Consider the following 19,619-nt stretch of genomic DNA (forward strand, 5'->3'; position numbering starts at 1 on the left):
CCGCACCACACTGGATATATATTTTTTTCTGTATTTTAAAATAAATAAACATTTATATGAAATTATTTTTATCTCGCGAATACAAGGAGTGACGTCACGAAGCGCTAGTCTTCAACCACTGTCAATCCAAGTTTAGCAGGTGCAAACTGACATTAAACTGCCTCTTCGTTTTTTGTTTTGTTAGGATTTTTTTGTTGTTGGTTTTTTTGTTTGTTTGTTGTTGTTGTTGTTTTAAGTGGGCGTCATTTACTTCTTACCTCTAGTCAACTTAAATGTCACGCGTCCTTGAATTTTCGCAGGCTGTCACAACCGCCGCTGCCAGCCGGTCGGTTCGCATCAAGTCTGTGCCAGCTCGAAGCTAACAAGTTAGCTCGCTAGCCTGCGAGCTAACGATACGCAACTGTCGGCAAGCGGAGCTAAGTGGCTATCAAGGTGCAGTGCCACCGGCTTGTACGGTGTGTGACGATTTTTGTACATTTGAAGCTCCTGAAAAACAACAACTAATGGACAAAGACGGAGCGGACTGGCTGATAGAGAAGGCTAAGCTGTTGTTACGGTCAGGACGGAAGGACCGAGCGCTGCAGCTGCTCTATGAAGCCCAGAATATGTACCCCAGCACCCGCGCTAGAGGTAACGTTAGCAGCCGTGCATGGAACAAGCCAAGGCTCAGACTGGACCGTTACACTCGCGTAATGTTACCTAATTATAATGTTTTATTTTTGGATCTTCAGCATCATCGTGCATCTTCAGCTACAAATGCTTAATATAGTAGGAGACATGACAGCTGTTGAACTTTTGTGCTGGTTAGATATCAATCCCCCCCCCATTCTGCGTTTTGTAGTACATTACAAATATTATTCTTGAAGTCGTGCGTTTTACCTTTTGCTACATGAGGGGTAAACAATGTTTACTAAACATAGGTGGCCAGAGTAGCCAACTATTGTTATCAAGTCAGAATACTGTTATTTTAGATCAAATGACGCAAATAAAAATCGAAATAATTAGCTGAGTAAGACCAAATACGTATTCCGTTCAAAGAGAAGGACTCGAGTACTGAGTACTAGTGAATAGCTTGATTTGTTAGTTTTTAAATGAGCATCAAATTGACCAAAAATAGGGTTAAGAATGTGTACGTTCAGATTTAGCTCATCAATATAACTAACAGTAATAACATTTTGATGAAATAGCTTAAATTCAGCCACAAGCCATAACAATTTTATGATGGAAAATGTTTGCCTTGGTTCAGTTAAGTTTGGGAAACACTGGATTAGATTTTAAAACTAAAAGAAGACAGCACATGATTTTTGTTGTTGTTTTTGTTTTAAATTGTTTACCAAGACTAGACACAGACATTACTCTTGACTCTTTCCTCCCTCCTCTGAACACTGCTGTCTGTAGTGCTGATTGACGCCATCATCAAAAATGGAGGCAACGCTGCTCCGGAAGCGAATCACGTGCCCCCGCCCAGATGCTGGAGGGATGAGGACTGCGGAAGCGCAGAAATAAATCACATGAGCGGCGATGACAGAAAGAGCTACTCAGAAGAGCAACGCCAGGGTGTTCTCAGGTACTGGTACCATCCATATGCCCTCGTGATATTCGATGTCCGCATGATGAGAGCTCATATTTGAACATCCACAATGTCATGACAGGATTAAGAATTGCAGAGACTTCTATGAGATCCTTGGTGTTGCCAAGGATTCCAGCGATGAAGATCTCAAGAAAGCCTACAGAAAGCTGGCCCTCAAGTTTCACCCTGACAAGAACTTTGCTCCTGGAGCCACGGATGCTTTTAAAGGTAGAGTGGCTCGACATGAGCAGCTTTAGAACAAGTGAAAAGAACCATGTGTCCACTTTTTTACATTTTCTGCTGTTTTTATAGCCATTAAAAATACTTCTATAAAATCCATGAAATACAGCATTAAACAGGTGGGCCTTAATATGGTTAAACAAAAACACAAATTAGGCATATTGTGGTCCAGACCACTTAGAGAATGACGTGCGGGGCCACACTGATTTGCCGTGGTCCAGATACACGTGCGCACGCGTGCACAACAGATGTGACATCTGTAAAACTGACATTTTAAGATGGGATCTACTTGAAGAAACCTGATCTATTTTTAGCTATTAAGATTCTAGCTTGTAGTTGAATAATTAATTTCAACTGTGATAAATGTTTTAGCCCTGGTGGAGGTTTCTGTTCTTTTAGTGCTCTTGTTTGCAGTCTCTAACGCAATTGCCCTTTTTTTTCCTTTTTTTTTTTTTTAATCAAGTACCGTTCCTTTCATTAAACCTTTGAGTGAACATAGGAAGAGGCACTCCAAGAAGTCATGATGATGATTTTGTGAAAGATGTTTTCCAGCAGCATCAACATAGCTGTACTTCCCCTAGCAATAGGCAACGCGTACGCCGTGCTGAGCAATCCGGAGAAGAAGCGGCAGTATGATCAGTACGGCGATCAATCGGCAGCGGAGAGCGCACCTCAACACACCACCCACCACCGCCACTACCGAAACTTCCACAGAGACTTTGAGGCGGACATTTCCCCTGAGGAGCTCTTCAACATTTTCTTCGGAGGACGTTTCCCCACAGGTGGGTGTGCCCATGACAGTGACCCTCCTCGCCAAATACTATTACCGTTATCCTTGACTTTGCCTCAAAGGTTGAAAAGTGTGGATGCCGTTGCTTCTCCCCTGCAGGAAACATTCATGTGTACACCAACCAGGGAGCCTCCTACTCTCAGTTCTACCAGCCACGTCGACGGCGAGCTTATGAGAGGCGCAAGGATGTGGCGGAGGAAAAACCGAGTCAGGTCGGTGAATCCCGCCACCTCTTTTGTGATCTCGCCATGATGTTTGTTTCCACAACTCTTCCTCTTGTTTACTGGGACGACTCATTAGCCTGTGCGAACTTGCCGTGTGGATATATGAACAATGTTGGAGCTGTTTTGTGCCATGTGATGAGTGTATATTTAGAAAGCGTTGTGCCGCACACGGGCAGTAAAGCGCGCACCTACTCACAGTGTTGTGATGTGGACACAGAACACCTTCACAGCTCTGCTGCAGCTCCTCCCCATCCTGGTGCTGATCCTCATCTCGGTGTTCACTCAGATGATGGCCACCAACCCGCCTTACAGCCTCTTCTATAAGCCGTGAGTGTGCAGCAGAGCCGTTATTTCACGTTTTGACAGTGGACGTCGATCACACGCGGGCTGTGTGCTTGCAGGAGCATGGGCCTGGTGGTTTCCCGGGAAACACAGCACATGGGCGTGCCGTATTACGTGGATAAAGGTTTTGAGAAGGAGTACCGCGGCGGCGCCCTGGAAGAGCTGGAGAGGACTATCGAGAGCGACTACATGGAACACTTGCAGAGCAGTTGTTGGAAGGAGAAGCAGCAGAGTAAGAGATTAGCATTGTCTGGTGCTGATCCGTGTGACCCCAAATATTTGTTTGACATGTGAAACCCTGTCCCGCTCAGAGTCGGACTTGATGAACCTCGGCCAGCTGTACCGAGACGACCGCCTAAAGCAGAAGGCCGAGTCCATGAGGCTGGACAACTGCGACAAGCTCCACAGACTGGTCGGACGTCAGCGAGGCAAATGAAGGACGGTTTGTTTGAGGTGGAGCACTGCTCCGGTATATTGTTATTATTTGTACGATTATTGAGGTCAATTTATCCACTTGGGCCATGCTGGCAAGAATCATGCGGTAGAGTTGGGGGCGGGTAAAATGTGCCTTCTCTCTTCACGGATGGTCAGAAATACTAGTTTGCATGTCAGCTGCTTTGGTGGCCACAGCACTGAGGCTCTGGCCCTTTTCAACTTTTTTATTCTAGAAACGGTCTCTGTCGAAGGTCATTATGTCCCTTGTGCATTGATTTGATTATTTATTTTGCTCATTGTTCGGTGTATTTAATTAATCAACATATTCGCTACAGTGACTTGAATAATGATTCTTTGGACATATCTGAGCACTGTCGTACTGTGAAGTCATGGACTATATTTATGATTTATTTATTTGGTTGGTTAAAATCAAACGGGTAGGAAGTGACTGACTTTTTTTTTTTTTTAACACCGTGCTTTATAAAACACTCTGGGGCTTCCCCTCACTGCTTCTATATTGGATCTGTCATCATGGTTCTTTAAAAGCAACAGATGATTGCTGTGTAATGACTTTCAGAGGTTGTTGAGCTCTGAAATAATGTACAAGATTGTCCTTTTTTTTTTTTTAACTTAAACCGAAACGGACATTCGAAATGAAAAATATGGACATTACGCACAAGGATTTACGTTAATTTCTGGTGACATGTTCGGGTTCACCTCAAGCACTTTTGTTATTTAACACGCCTCTATCGTGTTCATGTTGCATGCAGCCTAGTTGAAAGATTGTTTTGATTCATATCTATTTGAGCAACATGTTTTCAGTTAATATTGACTGACCGCATTGAGCAATCCATGGACAACCCATTTACTTAGAATCATAAATAGAGTAAAACACAAGTTGGCTTTTGCCCCCCACCCCAAACAAAGCCACTAGAAAATCAAAAGTAAAATACTCTTTAGTGACTCATGTCTTGTTTGTGTTTTTCTGGTTTTGTTTCTGCGTGCATCATGAATTGAAGGTAACATTTGTCTGCGATTTCAACCCATCTGTGCCTTTATTCCACTCCCACTTCAGTTAGCGAGACCAGGTAATAGAGCAAGTATACAAGCCAAACATGAGTTTATTGTTTAAAAGTATACTTCCCGTTATTGTTACATCCACAAAACACAGTGAGATTACCACAGTACTGTTTCACTCAAAATATAGGTGGGTATGCGCAAAACGACCACAAAATATACATTTAAAATTATTTAAAGGTTGTTAAAATTAGGAGGAACAAAATAAGTTGTCTTTTTTTCCCCCCTTAATGCTTTTCATAAAGTAACACCACCCGAGGAAGAAAAAAAAAAGTCAAGCAAATCAGAGTCTTTGGCCTCTGGTTTCACACATTGTCTTTACTTCTGTAGTGCATTTCTCACAGTCCACCTCATGAATGTGGACCAGACGTAGCCTGCCTGTAGGATTAGTTGATTTTGAGGCTTTATAGACACTTATACAACCTGATATTCTTGCCTGTGAGCGGGCTATGAGTGATGTGCAGCCATCAAAGGCTTTGACCCACTCTTTCGGAATCCCCCTTTGTAATCTGGGATTACGTGTAATCCATTTCTGCAAAATAGGAGCTTCCCCACAGCGGCGTCTGCAGCTTGTTGAAATATGGAGAGCAAGTGGGTATTACACTGCAAACATGATGCAGATTGTGCGTGTGTGTGTGTGTGGAGGGGTTGGGGTGTAAATTAAATCTTGGAAGAATTAATACTTTTCATTTACAGTGTCAGACTCCCAATTATTACTGTTTTTGTTCACTTCTTCATCTTGAGGTCGGCTTCGATGGCACAGCGGCGCCCTCTGGTGCCTCCATCCTGCACGGACAGAAGAAGAAGAGTGTGGATTCGAACGGTTTGAACCGTTAAAGCTCTTGTTTACTTGACTCTTTTGAATTAAAACCGGACATTTTAATTATTTTTTAGTAAAAAACAATGTTTGATTCAGATCTCGTCAGTGTATTTTTCCAGGAAGTGAATTGGAATGCTTGTCCCTTTCACTGTCGCCACTCAACTGGAGCCAATTCCAACTGACTGCGGGTACGAGTCGCTACACCATGGATTGATTGCCTATCAAACACATGGCATCGTGTTACCGATCCCATATTGGCGAAAGAAAAGTCAGATGTGTGTCACGACATTTATCAGTGACATCAGTAACTGAGTCGTTGCTTTTTTTGGGGGGGGGGGGGGGGTACTTACAAAAAGAGACAGCAGAAAAGCAGGAGAGGACATGGAGAAGGCGTCCTGTGAGAGGCAAAAATACATCAGAGCTGGGATTCAAAAGAGACAACTCTTGGTAAAGCGCCATGAAAACATTTGCTTTGTTGAGGCCATTTTGAAACGCTGTTGTTTTGAAGACAATGCGAGCTTTTTGGCGGCATCTGCCAAATAGAAGAATATACATCACTACCTTTAACTGGTGTAAAACCCATTCTGGTATTATTAATCACTTCTTTTAACCTCTAAATTTGCCTCTTCTGTCCACATTCTAGCGATGCACCTTGTCTGCGGAGTCCTGCCGTCGCAAGCCCTCACGGCCCCTCAGGCCCTTGGCGCTAATACCAGACTCGGACGTCTCCATGATGAGCTGGGTGGCTAGAAACTGCTGGATCTGCTCCAGGACGTCCCGCTGCATCTCCACGGCCATGTGGTAGACATCATGATCCAGGCTGTTGTACATGACGGCGTTCTGAAACATCAGCATGATGTCCCGCTGGAACTCGGCCGTGGTTCGCATGGAACCGCTTTCGATGTTCTTTTTAATGGTTGCCAGGTCCATGGGCCTGCACAAAGACACACCATGTGAGCTGTGAGCATCATATCTCACCGACATCAACACCGTCTGTGCAAATCTGTTCAGGTCAGTATGTTTTAGTGTTTTAATCATCACCTTGTGAACCGTGCCAACTAGTTATATAGCTAATGTGTCACAAATACAGGTAAACGCACCGAAGGTAGGAAAAAAACGGCCAGCGAGTTGAACTCAAGTGCATTGGTGCTACGGAGAAGTCACTCGTACCTGTGCACAATGCTATGATATCCTGGCGCAATCTCATCCGTCACCGGCTGCAGGAAGACATTTGCATACCTACAAGTAGGGAGAGAGGAAGTGTGAAATATCAAAGAACCACATTTCGGAAAGTCACGCTGGAGGGTAACAGATGAATAAAAATCTAACTGCTTTAAAACTTATGTTATTGGCCTGTGACCAAAAAAAAAAATTCAGCCAAAGTGAAGACTTTGCAAAGCTCCATCTCTTGTCAGCATCAACGGACGGTTAAAACAAAACCTGCTAGTCGTACCTGTGATTGGCAGCGGCACGCCAAACCAACATAATGGCCTTCTTCCAAATCTTGTGAGCTTGTAGAGCCTCCAGGTCCTCACTGCACAAAGAGCTACACAAGAAGGTTCTGTCAGAATAAAGACTCAAAGCGCAACAACATTGTAGCGGGCAGCTAGCATAACCTTCTACATGACACAACGCAACAGGTAACGAGACAGAAATGAGAAAAAAAAAAGAACGACTATTTGTGTGCAGGAGATTTTGTCCCCCCACCACTTACAACTGTGATGATGCGGGGCTGCTGGGGATGGAGTCGGCCGTGGTGTGGAGCTGCAAAGATGACGAAGCCGTGTGGAGGCTGCACGCGTCCTCGCTCTCGCTGGCCACGCGCTCCATCTCCATCTCTCCGTCAGGCTCCGACGAGAACCCCTCCACGCCGTCTCCGTCATCTTCCTCCTCCTCCTCCTCCTCGTCTTCGTCGTCATCTTCTTCTGGCCCGTTGACCTCATTGCCCAGATTTGTCCCTGAGGCGTTTTCTTGACTATCGACACTTGATTGACCCTCATCCTTTATCTCCTGCAAAGATGGCGGATGCGGGACATAATGCCAAAACATTGGTTCAAGGTACTACGATGAGTTTTGATGCGGTGGTATACCTCCTTAACATGTCTTTCTGTCACGGGGAAATCTTCTACCACTGATTCTGCAACCAAGTAACACACTTCATTAGCTTCGCCTTTGCAAACTAATGAAATCAAATGCAAGCGCTTTATCTCTGCAGGCACTGAAGCGGGTAAAACTGCACAATGTATTTCTGCAATATACACGCTTGTCCTTACCCTGACTGGTGCTTTCAGGTTTTTGCTGTGCCCATCTCTCTTCCAAAGACATGTGGCTTTTATGGTGCACCGCGTCTCTCATGGCCTCGGGCTGTGCAGGTGCTCCACTGTGGCAGTGCACAAAACTCCTGGAATTGCATGAGGATGAGGAGGTTGGTGGAAGGCCACTCATTCCCACCGGGGTTGCCACATCACAGTTATCTTGACTACTGCACGCAGAGGAGAGCTCGGCTGAAGTTTGGCCCTCAATCTCTAACTCGTCTGCCTGATTCCTTGTCGGGCTGCAGTGGAGAGATGAGGACTGAGGAGCCCCCGGGGGGTCTTGGGTATGGAACGGTTCGGCTTGCCAGGCGGCGGGAAGAGTGTGGCCGTTCTCTTCGCACAGAAAGAGAGCAGCCTCGACTGCAGCCGCATCCAAAGCATCTGCAGCCTGCAGGAAAAAAGGTACTGGATAATTGACTCTTTCAATCGTATGCGGCAGTTCTAAATGTTCCCTGTGTGTGCTGGCAAAACACCTGCATTGCAAAATAATTTCACTAAGGTCGTTCCGTTTTACACAATGACGTTCATTGCGCTACTGCGAGCCAAAGCGACGTGTGCAACGGTTGTTGCCCGTCCCCAATCGTCACCTTGTCCTCAATGATGGCGATGATGTCCCCGACCGTCTTGAGATCCAGTTCATCTGCCATGTAGGAAACTGTCACGTCCTCCTCACTCAGCTCAGACACTTTCACACCTGCGGGGGGAGGCTGGCACCCAAAGGACGCAGATGGCGCGAGCACATCCACCTCTGCAAACGAATGACAGATCACAGTTCAAAAACTAAGCCACATGAACCAATACAGTATGAGGTATTTATTTCATGTGTGCTTGCAAATTTCCAGTGGTATAACAACTGTAATACATCAGGTTGAGTGATGTTCATAGCGCTTTGATGGAGCGGGTGGGTAAGAGACGAGAAAATCCATTGTTCCTTGAATATTGCTACCTGAATTGTGATTCGATTAATCGCCAACTAAACGGTTATCAAATCAAACGAATCAATGCTCTTTATCTTAAAAATTTCCAAGCCCTCAAAAGTTCATCCTCTCATCAGACACCTTCCCTCAGATTTCTGTAGTCCTTCATAAAAGCGGACTGAATATCTTTGTGTTTGGGAAACAACAACAAATCAAAGAATGTAAGTGCTAAGCTATAAACTAATGAGGATGTGACTGTATATGACGGCATGTTGCGCACGTCTGAGTTTGAGACCTGAACAGGCTGAAGCAGCAGATTTCACTGGAGCAGGAGTGGTGCCGGAAGTCGAGTCTGTGCTGACCATGAAGCCTAATTGGGCCGATAAGTGTGCGGGTCCCGCCTCCAGGAGTCGAGACAACATTGGAGCACCTGTCATTGGCGGCACCGGCAACACAATAGTGGACGTGACATTGGACCTTTTGCTAAACGGCAACCAGTGAACAACAAACTTTAGTACAGTACAGAGAAAAGACCATTCAAGCAGCAAAGCGGTTACTGTTATTGAATGAAAAAAAATCTCAAGGCAGGCAATAGACTGTGCAGGTGTACCTACTCAAATGTCCAGCGAGTATTTTACCTGATGCTGGAGAGAAGGGCAGAGTCAATTGTAAGTCATGGACTGCAGTCATATTACCAGCGGACACATCGCGCTCTCCAGTCTGACGCGCACACACAAACGCACGTACTTTTGCTTCCGACACAAATTATGAAATGCATGCGCATTCTTAATTTGAACACGCTTAGCCTACCAATCTGGATGTCGTGGCCAAGATGTTGCCTTTCTTCAGCAGCTCAGAGAGAAGCGGCGATGGGGGCGGTGTACCTCTCTGGGCCAGGAGCTTCTTCTGGGTGGGGTCATCACCAAGTGGCGGGTTCTCATTCACGGATCCGGAAGAGTCGGCAAATGACATCAACCTGACACACCCTGAAGTCTAAAGACATGCAGAGAAAGGATCAACAAGGTCAGGTAGGATGAAGTCATACGTACGGCGTAACGTTTTCAGCGATGAGCATACTCTTGGATTTACCTCTTTTGTGGATGAAAAATCGGGATTTGAGCACGGGAGAGGGTCACCTGATGGAAACTCCAAACTGGCGGAGTTGCAACCCGTGGGTGAATGCATGGTGGCGCCTGCCACACGCCGAGGTGTGTTCTTTGCTACCTGTCTGGCTGAAAGAGAGAGAGGAACAGCATTCGGATTTGTTTCTTGCTCGTGGCACCATCAGAAATTTGAGAGGGCTCGATGTATGCAGTAAAGGCGATACCCTGATAGGCAGCGTCCGTGACTTTTCTTTTTAACTCGGCTTCTTCCTCTTCAATTTTCTGTTTCCTACCCGACACAATAGATGTATATGCACTTAGTCATGGCTGTGTGCATGAGTGTTTAGAATGTATTCATTCATGAAAACAGCATCATCGTCATGTAGGCAAAAATAGATCTTGTATCTTTGGGCGGACAGAGAATTTGCTGCATCTTACTGCTGAATTTCCTTCCATAATTCGTCCAGTTTGGAGTCTAGATGACCAGCTTGAATAAGTTCAGACTCTCTCTTCAGTGTCCTACGGGTTGGAAACAGAGTTGAGAGAAATAGCATGGATGTGTCCTAATTTTTCGTGTTTTAGGATAGAAAAAAAAAGCTGTAAGAATGAATCAATGAAAAGGTTAAAACAATAAGCTTGTGGTGAGCTCAGACAGTGCAGTCCTGTCATATTTACACCAAAGGTGTATTTGTGTACCTGTGCTCCTCTTGGGTTTGTTTGATCAACTTTTTTAATTCATCGATCCTCTGAGCGGTCAGCTTGCGCACTATCACATCCCCCACCGTCTCGACCACCTCCCCCTTCTCGCCTCGCTTCCTCCTGCAAACGCACAATGACATTGAAACACGGCTGTGAAGGGAAACGCAATCATCCACTTGTCATATTTGATTTTGCCTGCAATACATGCTTGCTTTCGATCACCTACTTTGGGGCTTCTGTGTTTTCCAGTAGCTCGGAATACTTTGAGGCGCAGTGCTGTGAACAGAAGTGGAGTCAATTGTAAATAGTGCGTAAAAGCCTTTTTTTTTTCTGTCTCAGACATTGAGGACACGTCATGCCTTTTGAGAGAACCAGTCAGGTGGCCGCCCGGGTTCTGCAAATGGTTTGATGGCTCGACTGACAGAGACCCTGCAAAGTTAAAGATGAAACACGTGATTTTCCCAAGGTCAGATTGAACCACTTCTCAACAACTCTTTTAATCAATGACATCATTACACAAACACGCCTCCTTGATGCACAGAGCACATTTTTCATATTAATTTAGCCTGATACAGCTTGTTGCATGTCAATGTGCACTTCTCTGCATTATGTACATTATGTCAGGACAGTTATTCTAAGATATAACACAAGCTGGGCAATTGTACTGGATGCATAACCATAAGATGATTCATCAATAATTCATTGACTAATAGTGAAGTCTAATGAGCAAAAAAAAAAAAAAATGGCTAGCCAGAAGCTGAACTGCACTATGTTTGTTTATGGACTCGGCATGTGGCTCGAGGCAATTACACTTCTTGTCCCTTACCTCATATCTTCTGTGTGTGAAGCCGAATAATCGCCCCCAACATGCAGTATTACATAGTCGTTGCTGCATTTGGTTATCATCATTTTTGTTTTGAAAAAGTGTAGCCAGCGAAAGCCTGCCACGTACTATAAAATTAATATGTAAAGCTGGATCTGGCCCCCAGGCTTCGACTCTAAGACCTGTGGGTTCAAGTCAATGGAATTACTGTTAAGTACCAGTTCTGGTCTCCACTCTTCATGACTGATGTGGCCAAACACAGCTTCTCCCTGAGTGACCATGCTTCTGTTGGGCCAATCACGAGCAGCTTGTGTTCTGCAGATGACAACAACAAAAAAGAGTTACATTATTCCAGTTTATGATAAACTTAAGTCTTCATTTTAAAATGAGCAAAATGCTGCCATTCCCCGGCCTGTCTTTACTGCATGCTAACTCAAGCTGCAATCCAAATCCTTTGTACTCGTTGCACAGCTGAGTAGAAGCGCACGCACACAGAGCGAGTGTGGCCAGCTGAAGTATCTGTAAACAGAGGTGTCAGCTGGAAAGACCTGCAGGTTGAGCGGCGGTGCATCCAAACTTTGTGACACCCCCCCCCCCCCTCCCCACTAAAAAACCAAACAAACAAACAAAGATAGGCGAAGCCACTCGCAATCATTCGGCTAGCACATAGCAAGTCACAGCAGCATCTCCCGTGCGTAGACATTACTCACTTCCAACGCCGTTTGCCATCTTCCCGTCATCCCCGCACGCCGCACATCCTGCCACACGCAAACCGCAGCAGTTAATACCACTTGGAATATCACGACGCGACGCGTGAACGAGTAAACAAAAGACAAGCGTGCCGGTTACCTTGACAGAAAAAAAATGTGAACACTCCCCGAGGTTTTCCTCGTTGACGTTAGCTCGCGCGCCCCATCCTCGTATTGTGCGCCTTAGCTTAGCGTTAACTTCAATATCAAGTCGCTCCGTCAGAATGCTGCATTTGCTTCAGCGTCCCGGTTTGATTCGAGGTCCGGCTGGGCCCGCGTTCGAGAGCGAGCAGTCAGTCAAGAGGAGAAAATCGAGCTATGCGATCGTACGAGTCACCGTCGTCATTTATCATTCAAAAGTAGCTAGCTACATGCTGTGTACCGTGTGCACGCCCACCAACACGGGCACTCAATGATGGTAGCGGGCGCGCGCGCACACACGGACACACACGCACGCACAAAGCCGTGTCTGCTGCTATGCTAGGTCACTTGAAAAGATGAATTAATAAAATGACCCTTTCTTGATAAGTACTAGATGATAAGTATAAGTATTGTACCAGCGCACCCCTTGTGACAAAGTAACTAAACACGTATAATTTTGTGTCACCTTACATAACCACTCAATTGGAATCACTAATAACCACTTTATAAATGCTAAGAGCCTCAAAAATGTATCCATTCATAACGTGCTTTTGGTGAAGGTGATTGTCTAAGAATTTCGGAGCCAGAACTGTGCTATGTTTGAGTACAATTCTTGGAGGATGATTTTGTGAATGTAATGTGTGGAGTTGGGGACTTCGGGCAAACCGTGCTAACCACTCGTCCGCCTTGATGCCGATTCAATATTACATAAAGCATTCTTTGGAAGGACGCTATCCAGCTTTCCACTTCAAATGAACACACCATGGGCACATCACATTGTGTTTTTAGGCCTCTGTCATGACACAGACAGACAAGAGTCAAAGATTTGCAGTTCAGTCTGGGCTCCTCCAGAGAGCCCATTGATCAGTGGGAAAGAAATGATAATGAGGCACTTGACATTTTACACCACAACACTGCCACTTTGCCCCTTGGTGCTTTGTGTAATAACTGATAACTCATTTACACCGTCAGGCACATTAATTTAGTAGTGTGGTTATTTTTGTGATTGCAGTTTTTAGTTAGAATTCATAAATTCCAAACAAACAGCTGTTTCGATTTCATCTCATTAATTTGTGCTGATGTACCTAATGTATTGGCCGAAGCGTGTGGCTAAAAGCCATTATGTGTGGCAGTTTCATCAATAATGCATCAACTTGGAAGGAGACTGACTTCCGATCAGGCGGTGTAGGTTCATTTCCCACTCGGTGTGAGTGGGAATTCTTGTATGGGCTGTGTTTGACTGGCGATCAGTCCATAGTTGGAGAAGCCAACTGGGATCGGTTCCAGCCCAGCGTCCCCTTGAACACAGTAAAGCAGTGACACAAAATGGGTGGACACACAAATACATTCGCAATGTATGTCACGTCATGTCACGTCCCGATTATTGTATTGATGGAAACATTGAATCAGAAGCGGAAAACAAGCAATGGGAGCTTCTTTTGCAGGCGTAAAATGTGCTTTTCGTTAAAACATCAGAACCCATCAGGTTCAGTTCATCCAATGCGATGTTCGAATGTCATATATGTCAGTCGTCGCAGCACCGCATGCTGTTCGTGCACCTCTGCACCGAGCCCACGCTGGGGGCAGAACCGGCGCTAATTAATTGAACGAGGGAACCTGTGGAGGCTTCCCTCCTCGTCTTTGCCATTAATCACACTTCATTTGATGCTGCAAGTTGCTGCTCAGGACTCAAGCACACTTCCCGAGCAGAGGAGCGTCTCACGGTGAGTGCATGATATTTTTGAGTCGTTTTATTGATGTCTAAGTAGAAATGTTTACTTTTTGTGCTTGACTTGAGGTCATTTAAAACATCTTTGAGAAATGCAAGAACCTCATGTTTTCTCTCTCTCTCTATGTATGGGTGTATATATATATATATATATATATATATATATGCTTAATATTGAACAAATTTTTCATTGCATTTTGTCTTCACTGACTGAAAACAAGAATATGAAGAATATCATTGTTAGTTCAATGGGGGAGGTGGGGATCATTAATGTGTGTTCTACTGAACCATAGAAATACATATGTATAACATATCTAATTGATAAAGGACAGCTCAGTTCAACATCAACATGCTCAGGTTAGATTTATTTACGGTCTCGTCTCGCGCCCATCAGGGGAGCAGCTCTGCCCTCTCTTGGCCTCCTCCTCTGAGACCCTCGCTGCGACACGTGCAGCTGAGACCCAGGGCGAAGAATTAATGAGCAAATTGAAACGGACTCGATACTCACGGCCCAGTTGCCTTCAATTACCAGTCGCTGAAACAAACACGCACGCGCGCGCACACACCCACACACAGACGTTGTCATTTTCACTGTGCAAAATGACCACACTAAATTCTTCATGCATGTTGATTGCAGGCAAAGCAGCAGCAGGATGTCCAACAACATGGCCAAGATTGCGGATGCGCGAAAGACGGTTGAGCAATTAAAGCTCGAGGTCAACATAGAGAGGATGATGGTACGTGTACTTTATGTTGGCACAAAGCAAAATAACAGTGGGAAAGAGAACATTTCTACCGGCGTTTTGGATGGGCCGACTGCAAATTCTGTGGTTTTAGTTGGGACCATTACATTTGACTCTGACTATCTTCTTTATCATTGAATGAAACGCTTTGACACAGATACTTTTATGCTTGTGATATATTTTCCCAGGTATCCAAAGCAGCAGCGGATCTGATGGCCTATTGTGAAACTCATGCCAAAGATGACCCCCTGGTGACCCCCGTACCTTCCTCAGAGAACCCCTTTAGAGAGAAGAAAATATTCTGTGAAATACTGTAAGACCACTGTGGGCATTGATGGAGTATCAATGTAGTTTCACGTTTGTTTTACAGTAATACGAACGTCCGTATTTTTCACAACTGCCTCGTTGTGTGTTTTTGTCGCTCTATGGTACGTAGAGGAATTTCCATGTTTGAAGCTGATCAAGACGGCAATAAATACTTTCTGCAAAATAAGCGCAATGCTAATTTAAATGTGCCCGTGTCTGTCTTTTACTGTGCACTCAGTGCTACTTCAGCTTGTACATTAACTCCATTCTTTCTTCTCTGGGATCTTTGTTGATTTTGTGTGTGATTGTCACATCGGGTGATAAGCACGTGTACAATAATAGCTCACGTTTGCATACATGCAAGCCACATTGTTTATATAGTGCAACAAAGGGTCCTGCAGTTACCATAACTGCCACGAGGGGGTGGTATTTGTTTGGTGCTCGGGATGTAGATGCTCGTTTTCGTCCAATGCCTCACAGTTCGGAGGTTTGATGTTAGAATCTGGGTTCCGCTCTTCCTGATTTTTTTTACTGCACACTGTTTTTGTACTCTTGTCGCAGTAATTTATAAGGGTATACAGTATCTTACTTATAGCCGTCCAAAAAAAAAAATCATGTAATGCCATGACTTTTTCCTTGCAGGATCATTTTAGAATTGACAGTTCAATATTTACATAAATCAATCCAGTTTCCATTACTTCTACATTTTTTGTCACTCAGGTGTCAACATGACAGTGTCAACATGACAGTCTCTGCCCTGACGTCATGCTCACCAGCTGTCTGGCGGATGGCTTTTTATTGTTGACATTTTGGCTATAGGGTTTGGCGATTAGTCTGCTCATTGAATCCATGTATATTCCCTTTGAAAAATGTTTTCATTCCCCCCCGCAGGTTAGCAATGTTGCAGTTGTCCCGCGTGTGAGTCCCAGGAGGAATCGTGCGCCTGGAGGGGGGCAAAGCAAATATTGGGTGGGGCAATGAGCGACGCAAACGCACACGGACTTTCTCATCGCGTGACAGGTGGCAACGTTCACACATTTGCAAGCAAACGTCTGTCTTTTTGGAGGCGGAACTTAAGGTATCGCAGCGACCGTTTGCTCTTCGTAACGAGTCGTGTCGTTGTTTTGTCATTCACATTTGACATTGTATTTCATTTGCATTGTTGGGCGAGTAAAAACTCGTCCGACCCGTTCGATCGTGCTGTCCACAAACAGATAGGTGAAAACGAGCTGCCGCTGAGTCGTTACTGCATGCAATTCATTGGGGGGGACGATTTATTTAACTATATTCGTTGGTGGAAGCAGATTGAAAGTTAAGTGCGTAGAACCGGTTGACTTCTCAAACAGGATATCCTCGACCTGCTGAGGTAGAATGTTCGAGTTAGTTTGCTTTTCCACTAAATGTTTTGTCACTTAGTGCAAATTATATGATATGTTCGTGTATATTATGTGGTCTAGTCAACTCGAGGTGCACATTACCCTGAGAAATGGAAAGTTGGTTTGTTCAAATGCGGGCTGTGGGCTTTGATTGTTCAACCTGCATGTGCTTTTACTGCCTTTTCTATAGTCCGGCTTCCTCCCACACGCCTAAACGTGTTTTTTTGTTGTTGTTGTTTTTAGGTTAATTCAAGGCTCAAATTTGTTCTCGTGTGAACGTGAACGGTTGTTTGTGTATACAGTATACATATATATAAAGTTGCAAATTATCGGGAGAAAATATTTAGAAAACTGTTTTCTATGATTGAAACTGTTGCAAAACTCCTATTTATTTTTAGAAAAAAACTCAGTTGGAATTAATTTGTAGTTTTGCAGTGGATCTTTGAGAAATAAAAGTGAATTGACAAAAAAGTTCATTTATTTTAGTAGTTGAAAAGGGAACCATAGTTCTAAGTTACTGAGGTGAACTTGTATTTGATGTCTTGAGCAATCATTTCTCTTTTTTACACACACATACACTTGGTTGTGCTTTAGTTAGGAGTGATTTGTTATCATGACACCTTGACAAGCCGAATATCATAAAATGAAAGATGATCTAGTTTGCACTTTAAACCGTACTCGAGAGACAAAAGGGCAAAAAGCAAAAAGTGGCAACCAACTTGACCGTTTCCCCTTTCTGTTTTTAGGCCTCGCCATGGCCAACTTTGGGGGCCACGCCATTCCTGGCTCCTTCTTCTTGCTCTTTGGCTTATGGCTGACGGTCAAACACACGCTCCAGCGCTACTGGCGGAAAAACCAGCTCCAAGGCAGAGCCCTTTTGCCCCCTTTCTTTAAACGAATGGACTACATCGAGGGAGGCTTGCAAATCTTTGCCTCGTTTGTCGGTCAGTCCTCCCCACTCGACGCATCATCGAAACACTCCGAATCCTCCCTAACCGATGTGGTCCTGTCTCAGGCATCATGGTGGAACAGTTCGTTGTGGACGGGCCACATGCGCGCCTCTACGACGCTCACAACCATTCATGGGTCAAGCTGATGAACTGGCAACACACCACCATGTATCTCTTTTTCGGCATCTCGGGAATCGCTTTGGTGGTGAGCACCGTGTCCAAGATGGTGCCAGTTGGCGTGGACCGCCTTGCTCTCTCCTTAGCTCTTTTTGTGGAAGGTAAGAGCTGAAAAAGTCTGAAGTCGTTTGGGCCTTTTTTTTTAGTTGATCACAAAGCGGTGTGGTGTTGATGGATAGATCACGTCCTGGCTCCCGCAACATTTGGTCCAGTAGCAATGCGCCTGGTGAGCTCCGTGTTCTTGTTTTGTGACCCAGGATTTCTGTTCTACTACCACGTGCACAGTCGTCCCCCGCTGGACGCCCACATCCACTCCTTGCTGCTGGTGGCCGTGTTCAGCGGCTCGGCCAGCACCATGATGGAAGTGTTCATGAGAGACCGCTTCATTCTGGAGATGCTGAAAGCCGTCTTGTTCATCCTGCAGGGCTCGTGGTTTTACCAGGTAATACACATCATAGCTATTTGTTTCTCTATGTTAGCACAATTCCAAAACCGTGCAAGGAGGCAATGAAGCAATGTGTGCATGTATGAGGTACCCCCCCCCCCCCCGGAAAATGTATATGGAACATTTCTGGATAAAGAGTACAATTGAAGAGACTGAAATACTGAAATAAAATGTTACTAAAACAGACATAACCGAAACCTAAATGCAGAATTGAGAGTTTATTACAGTGAAGGGCTAAAATATGAAAACTTAGGACAAGATTCACGGTAGTTTCAGTGACTTTTTAATGGCTGCGGAGGAGGATATTGATCTCAAAGGTCAAAGTCATTCCAGAGTTTAGGGCCTCTAAATGTAATATTGAACTGATGGCAAAATGTCCGGCCAAGGGTAAATGATACGAATTTGCTGTTGACCAGTGTAATGCGCAGTTTTTAGTGAAGAGTATAGCGGAAAAGTGTGTGATTCGTTCTAACTTTTGAGGAAGGTTTCCCCCCGAAAAATAAACTTCGGATTGTTTGGCTTGGGATGGGGATCAGGTGTAGTTAATTATCAACACCTTTCCTAAGTGCTTGTTGCTTACAGCCGTGTGTGGAACCTCATTCCAGATCGGTTTTGTTCTTTACCCGCCGAGCGGCCCGCAGTGGGACTTGACTTTGCACAACAACATCATGTTTGTCACCATGTGCTTCTGCTGGCATTTGGCGCTGGCTTTGTTTGTTGCCACCTGCACCTCGACTGCGGTTTGGATGTGAGTATCTCAAGTCTTCTTACAAGCTGCGCAATTTGCCCCAGGAGATTATTATTGAAGTCTTTATTGTTATTGTTGTAAAACTGTACTGGTTTCTTACTGATAGCTGTGCTTGATTATGTCGGACTTTTACATGAACTAAAATACGGATTTCGTTTTATTTAAAACAATGCTATAATGTGACTACCGGAACATTTTTTTTTTCTGAAATGGTCAAACATTTTCAAATTGATCATCTACTGTATCATCGAATTGCACCTTATAAGATGTTAACATGATGTGTTTTGTCCATCCTACAACAAAAAGGTTGCTTGTAAATGTGTCACCGGCTTTTCGCCTCTTTTTGTTTGTTCTTAAAGTACCACAAGGAGAATGTCCAGAAGAGCGCGGGACATCGAGATGGTGATGCGAAAAAAATCATCCACCGCGAACTCTGAGAAAGCTCTGCTTGAAGAGTCAGAAGAGGAGTAACGGCTTTAAAATGTTTGTTGTGAGGAAAATGAGGACTGTATTTGCACTGGACTAGCCTAACTGAATTTGAGGCTTTATTTTTTTTGTTTTTAAGCTGATGTCATTCTGGTCCGAAATGCACACAGTGGATCCGGTTGCCCAAAACCACAATCCTATCAATTTTTTATACTGCTTGGCCTTATTAGATTCACAAGTGAGCTGAGCCTATCACATCTAACGTTGAGCAAGAGGACCGGTCATCAGTCTACAGAAAAACCAGCGCAAGCGGGGAGAACATGCAAGCTCCACAAAAAGGAATGCCAAACTTCAGAACTGTGAGGCAGACTTGCTAACCACTTGCCTGGCCTTTTACATTTTAATTACTTTTACTATACCTGTGATGATCAAAAAAAGTAAATGAGGTTTTTAATGTTGTCAATCATTAAAATA

General features: G+C 44.5%; 4 protein-coding genes across 7 annotated transcripts; 3 read left to right on the plus strand and 1 right to left on the minus strand.

The window, feature by feature from the left end:
• Nucleotides 1-143: 143 nt before the first annotated feature.
• On the plus strand, nucleotides 144-5,464 carry dnajc18 (DnaJ (Hsp40) homolog, subfamily C, member 18). Its single transcript, XM_086130233.1, has 8 exons — nucleotides 144-630; nucleotides 1,399-1,567; nucleotides 1,653-1,798; nucleotides 2,392-2,592; nucleotides 2,700-2,812; nucleotides 3,042-3,151; nucleotides 3,226-3,398; nucleotides 3,478-5,464. Exons 1-8 carry the CDS (start codon nucleotides 504-506, stop codon nucleotides 3,600-3,602), a joined length of 1,164 nt encoding a protein of 387 aa, XP_085986359.1. The 5' UTR covers nucleotides 144-503; the 3' UTR covers nucleotides 3,603-5,464.
• Nucleotides 4,705-12,498, minus strand: brd8a (bromodomain containing 8a). The gene is made up of 21 exons (XM_086130232.1): nucleotides 12,205-12,498; nucleotides 12,066-12,113; nucleotides 11,574-11,670; nucleotides 10,892-10,961; nucleotides 10,759-10,808; nucleotides 10,530-10,652; nucleotides 10,272-10,352; nucleotides 10,058-10,122; nucleotides 9,820-9,962; nucleotides 9,541-9,723; nucleotides 9,369-9,450; nucleotides 9,026-9,160; nucleotides 8,401-8,561; nucleotides 7,772-8,201; nucleotides 7,589-7,635; nucleotides 7,213-7,508; nucleotides 6,952-7,044; nucleotides 6,669-6,737; nucleotides 6,150-6,432; nucleotides 5,849-5,893; nucleotides 4,705-5,464 (listed from the first exon to the last, which is right to left on the minus strand). Exons 2-21 carry the CDS (start codon nucleotides 12,082-12,084, stop codon nucleotides 5,405-5,407), a joined length of 2,532 nt encoding a protein of 843 aa, XP_085986358.1. The 5' UTR covers nucleotides 12,085-12,113; nucleotides 12,205-12,498; the 3' UTR covers nucleotides 4,705-5,404.
• On the plus strand, nucleotides 9,634-19,610 carry tmem45b (transmembrane protein 45B). 4 transcript variants are annotated; one of them, XM_086130235.1, is made up of 7 exons: nucleotides 9,634-9,758; nucleotides 10,872-10,998; nucleotides 17,146-17,343; nucleotides 17,415-17,627; nucleotides 17,784-17,968; nucleotides 18,577-18,719; nucleotides 19,079-19,610. In XM_086130235.1, the coding sequence occupies exons 3-7, from the start codon at nucleotides 17,154-17,156 to the stop codon at nucleotides 19,188-19,190; spliced, it is 843 nt and encodes a 280-aa protein (XP_085986361.1). In that variant the 5' UTR covers nucleotides 9,634-9,758; nucleotides 10,872-10,998; nucleotides 17,146-17,153; the 3' UTR covers nucleotides 19,191-19,610. The 4 variants fall into 4 exon arrangements, with proteins under 4 accessions (XP_085986361.1, XP_085986360.1, XP_085986363.1 ...); XM_086130234.1 differs by lacking the exons at nucleotides 9,634-9,758; nucleotides 10,872-10,998 and adding an exon at nucleotides 15,944-16,101 and having other exon boundaries at nucleotides 19,079-19,609; XM_086130237.1 differs by lacking the exons at nucleotides 9,634-9,758; nucleotides 10,872-10,998 and adding an exon at nucleotides 16,114-16,241.
• Nucleotides 12,504-15,444, plus strand: gng8 (guanine nucleotide binding protein (G protein), gamma 8). Its single transcript, XM_086130239.1, has 3 exons — nucleotides 12,504-13,969; nucleotides 14,612-14,711; nucleotides 14,906-15,444. The coding sequence occupies exons 1-3, from the start codon at nucleotides 13,911-13,913 to the stop codon at nucleotides 15,032-15,034; spliced, it is 288 nt and encodes a 95-aa protein (XP_085986365.1). The 5' UTR covers nucleotides 12,504-13,910; the 3' UTR covers nucleotides 15,035-15,444.
• Nucleotides 19,611-19,619: the final 9 nt, after the last annotated feature.

The sequence above is a fragment of the Hippocampus guttulatus genome, chromosome 15 (genome assembly GCF_054856545.1).
Source record: "Hippocampus guttulatus isolate MCC_2025c chromosome 15, RoL_Hgut_1.0, whole genome shotgun sequence".
Classification (NCBI taxonomy): Eukaryota; Metazoa; Chordata; class Actinopteri; order Syngnathiformes; family Syngnathidae; genus Hippocampus; species Hippocampus guttulatus.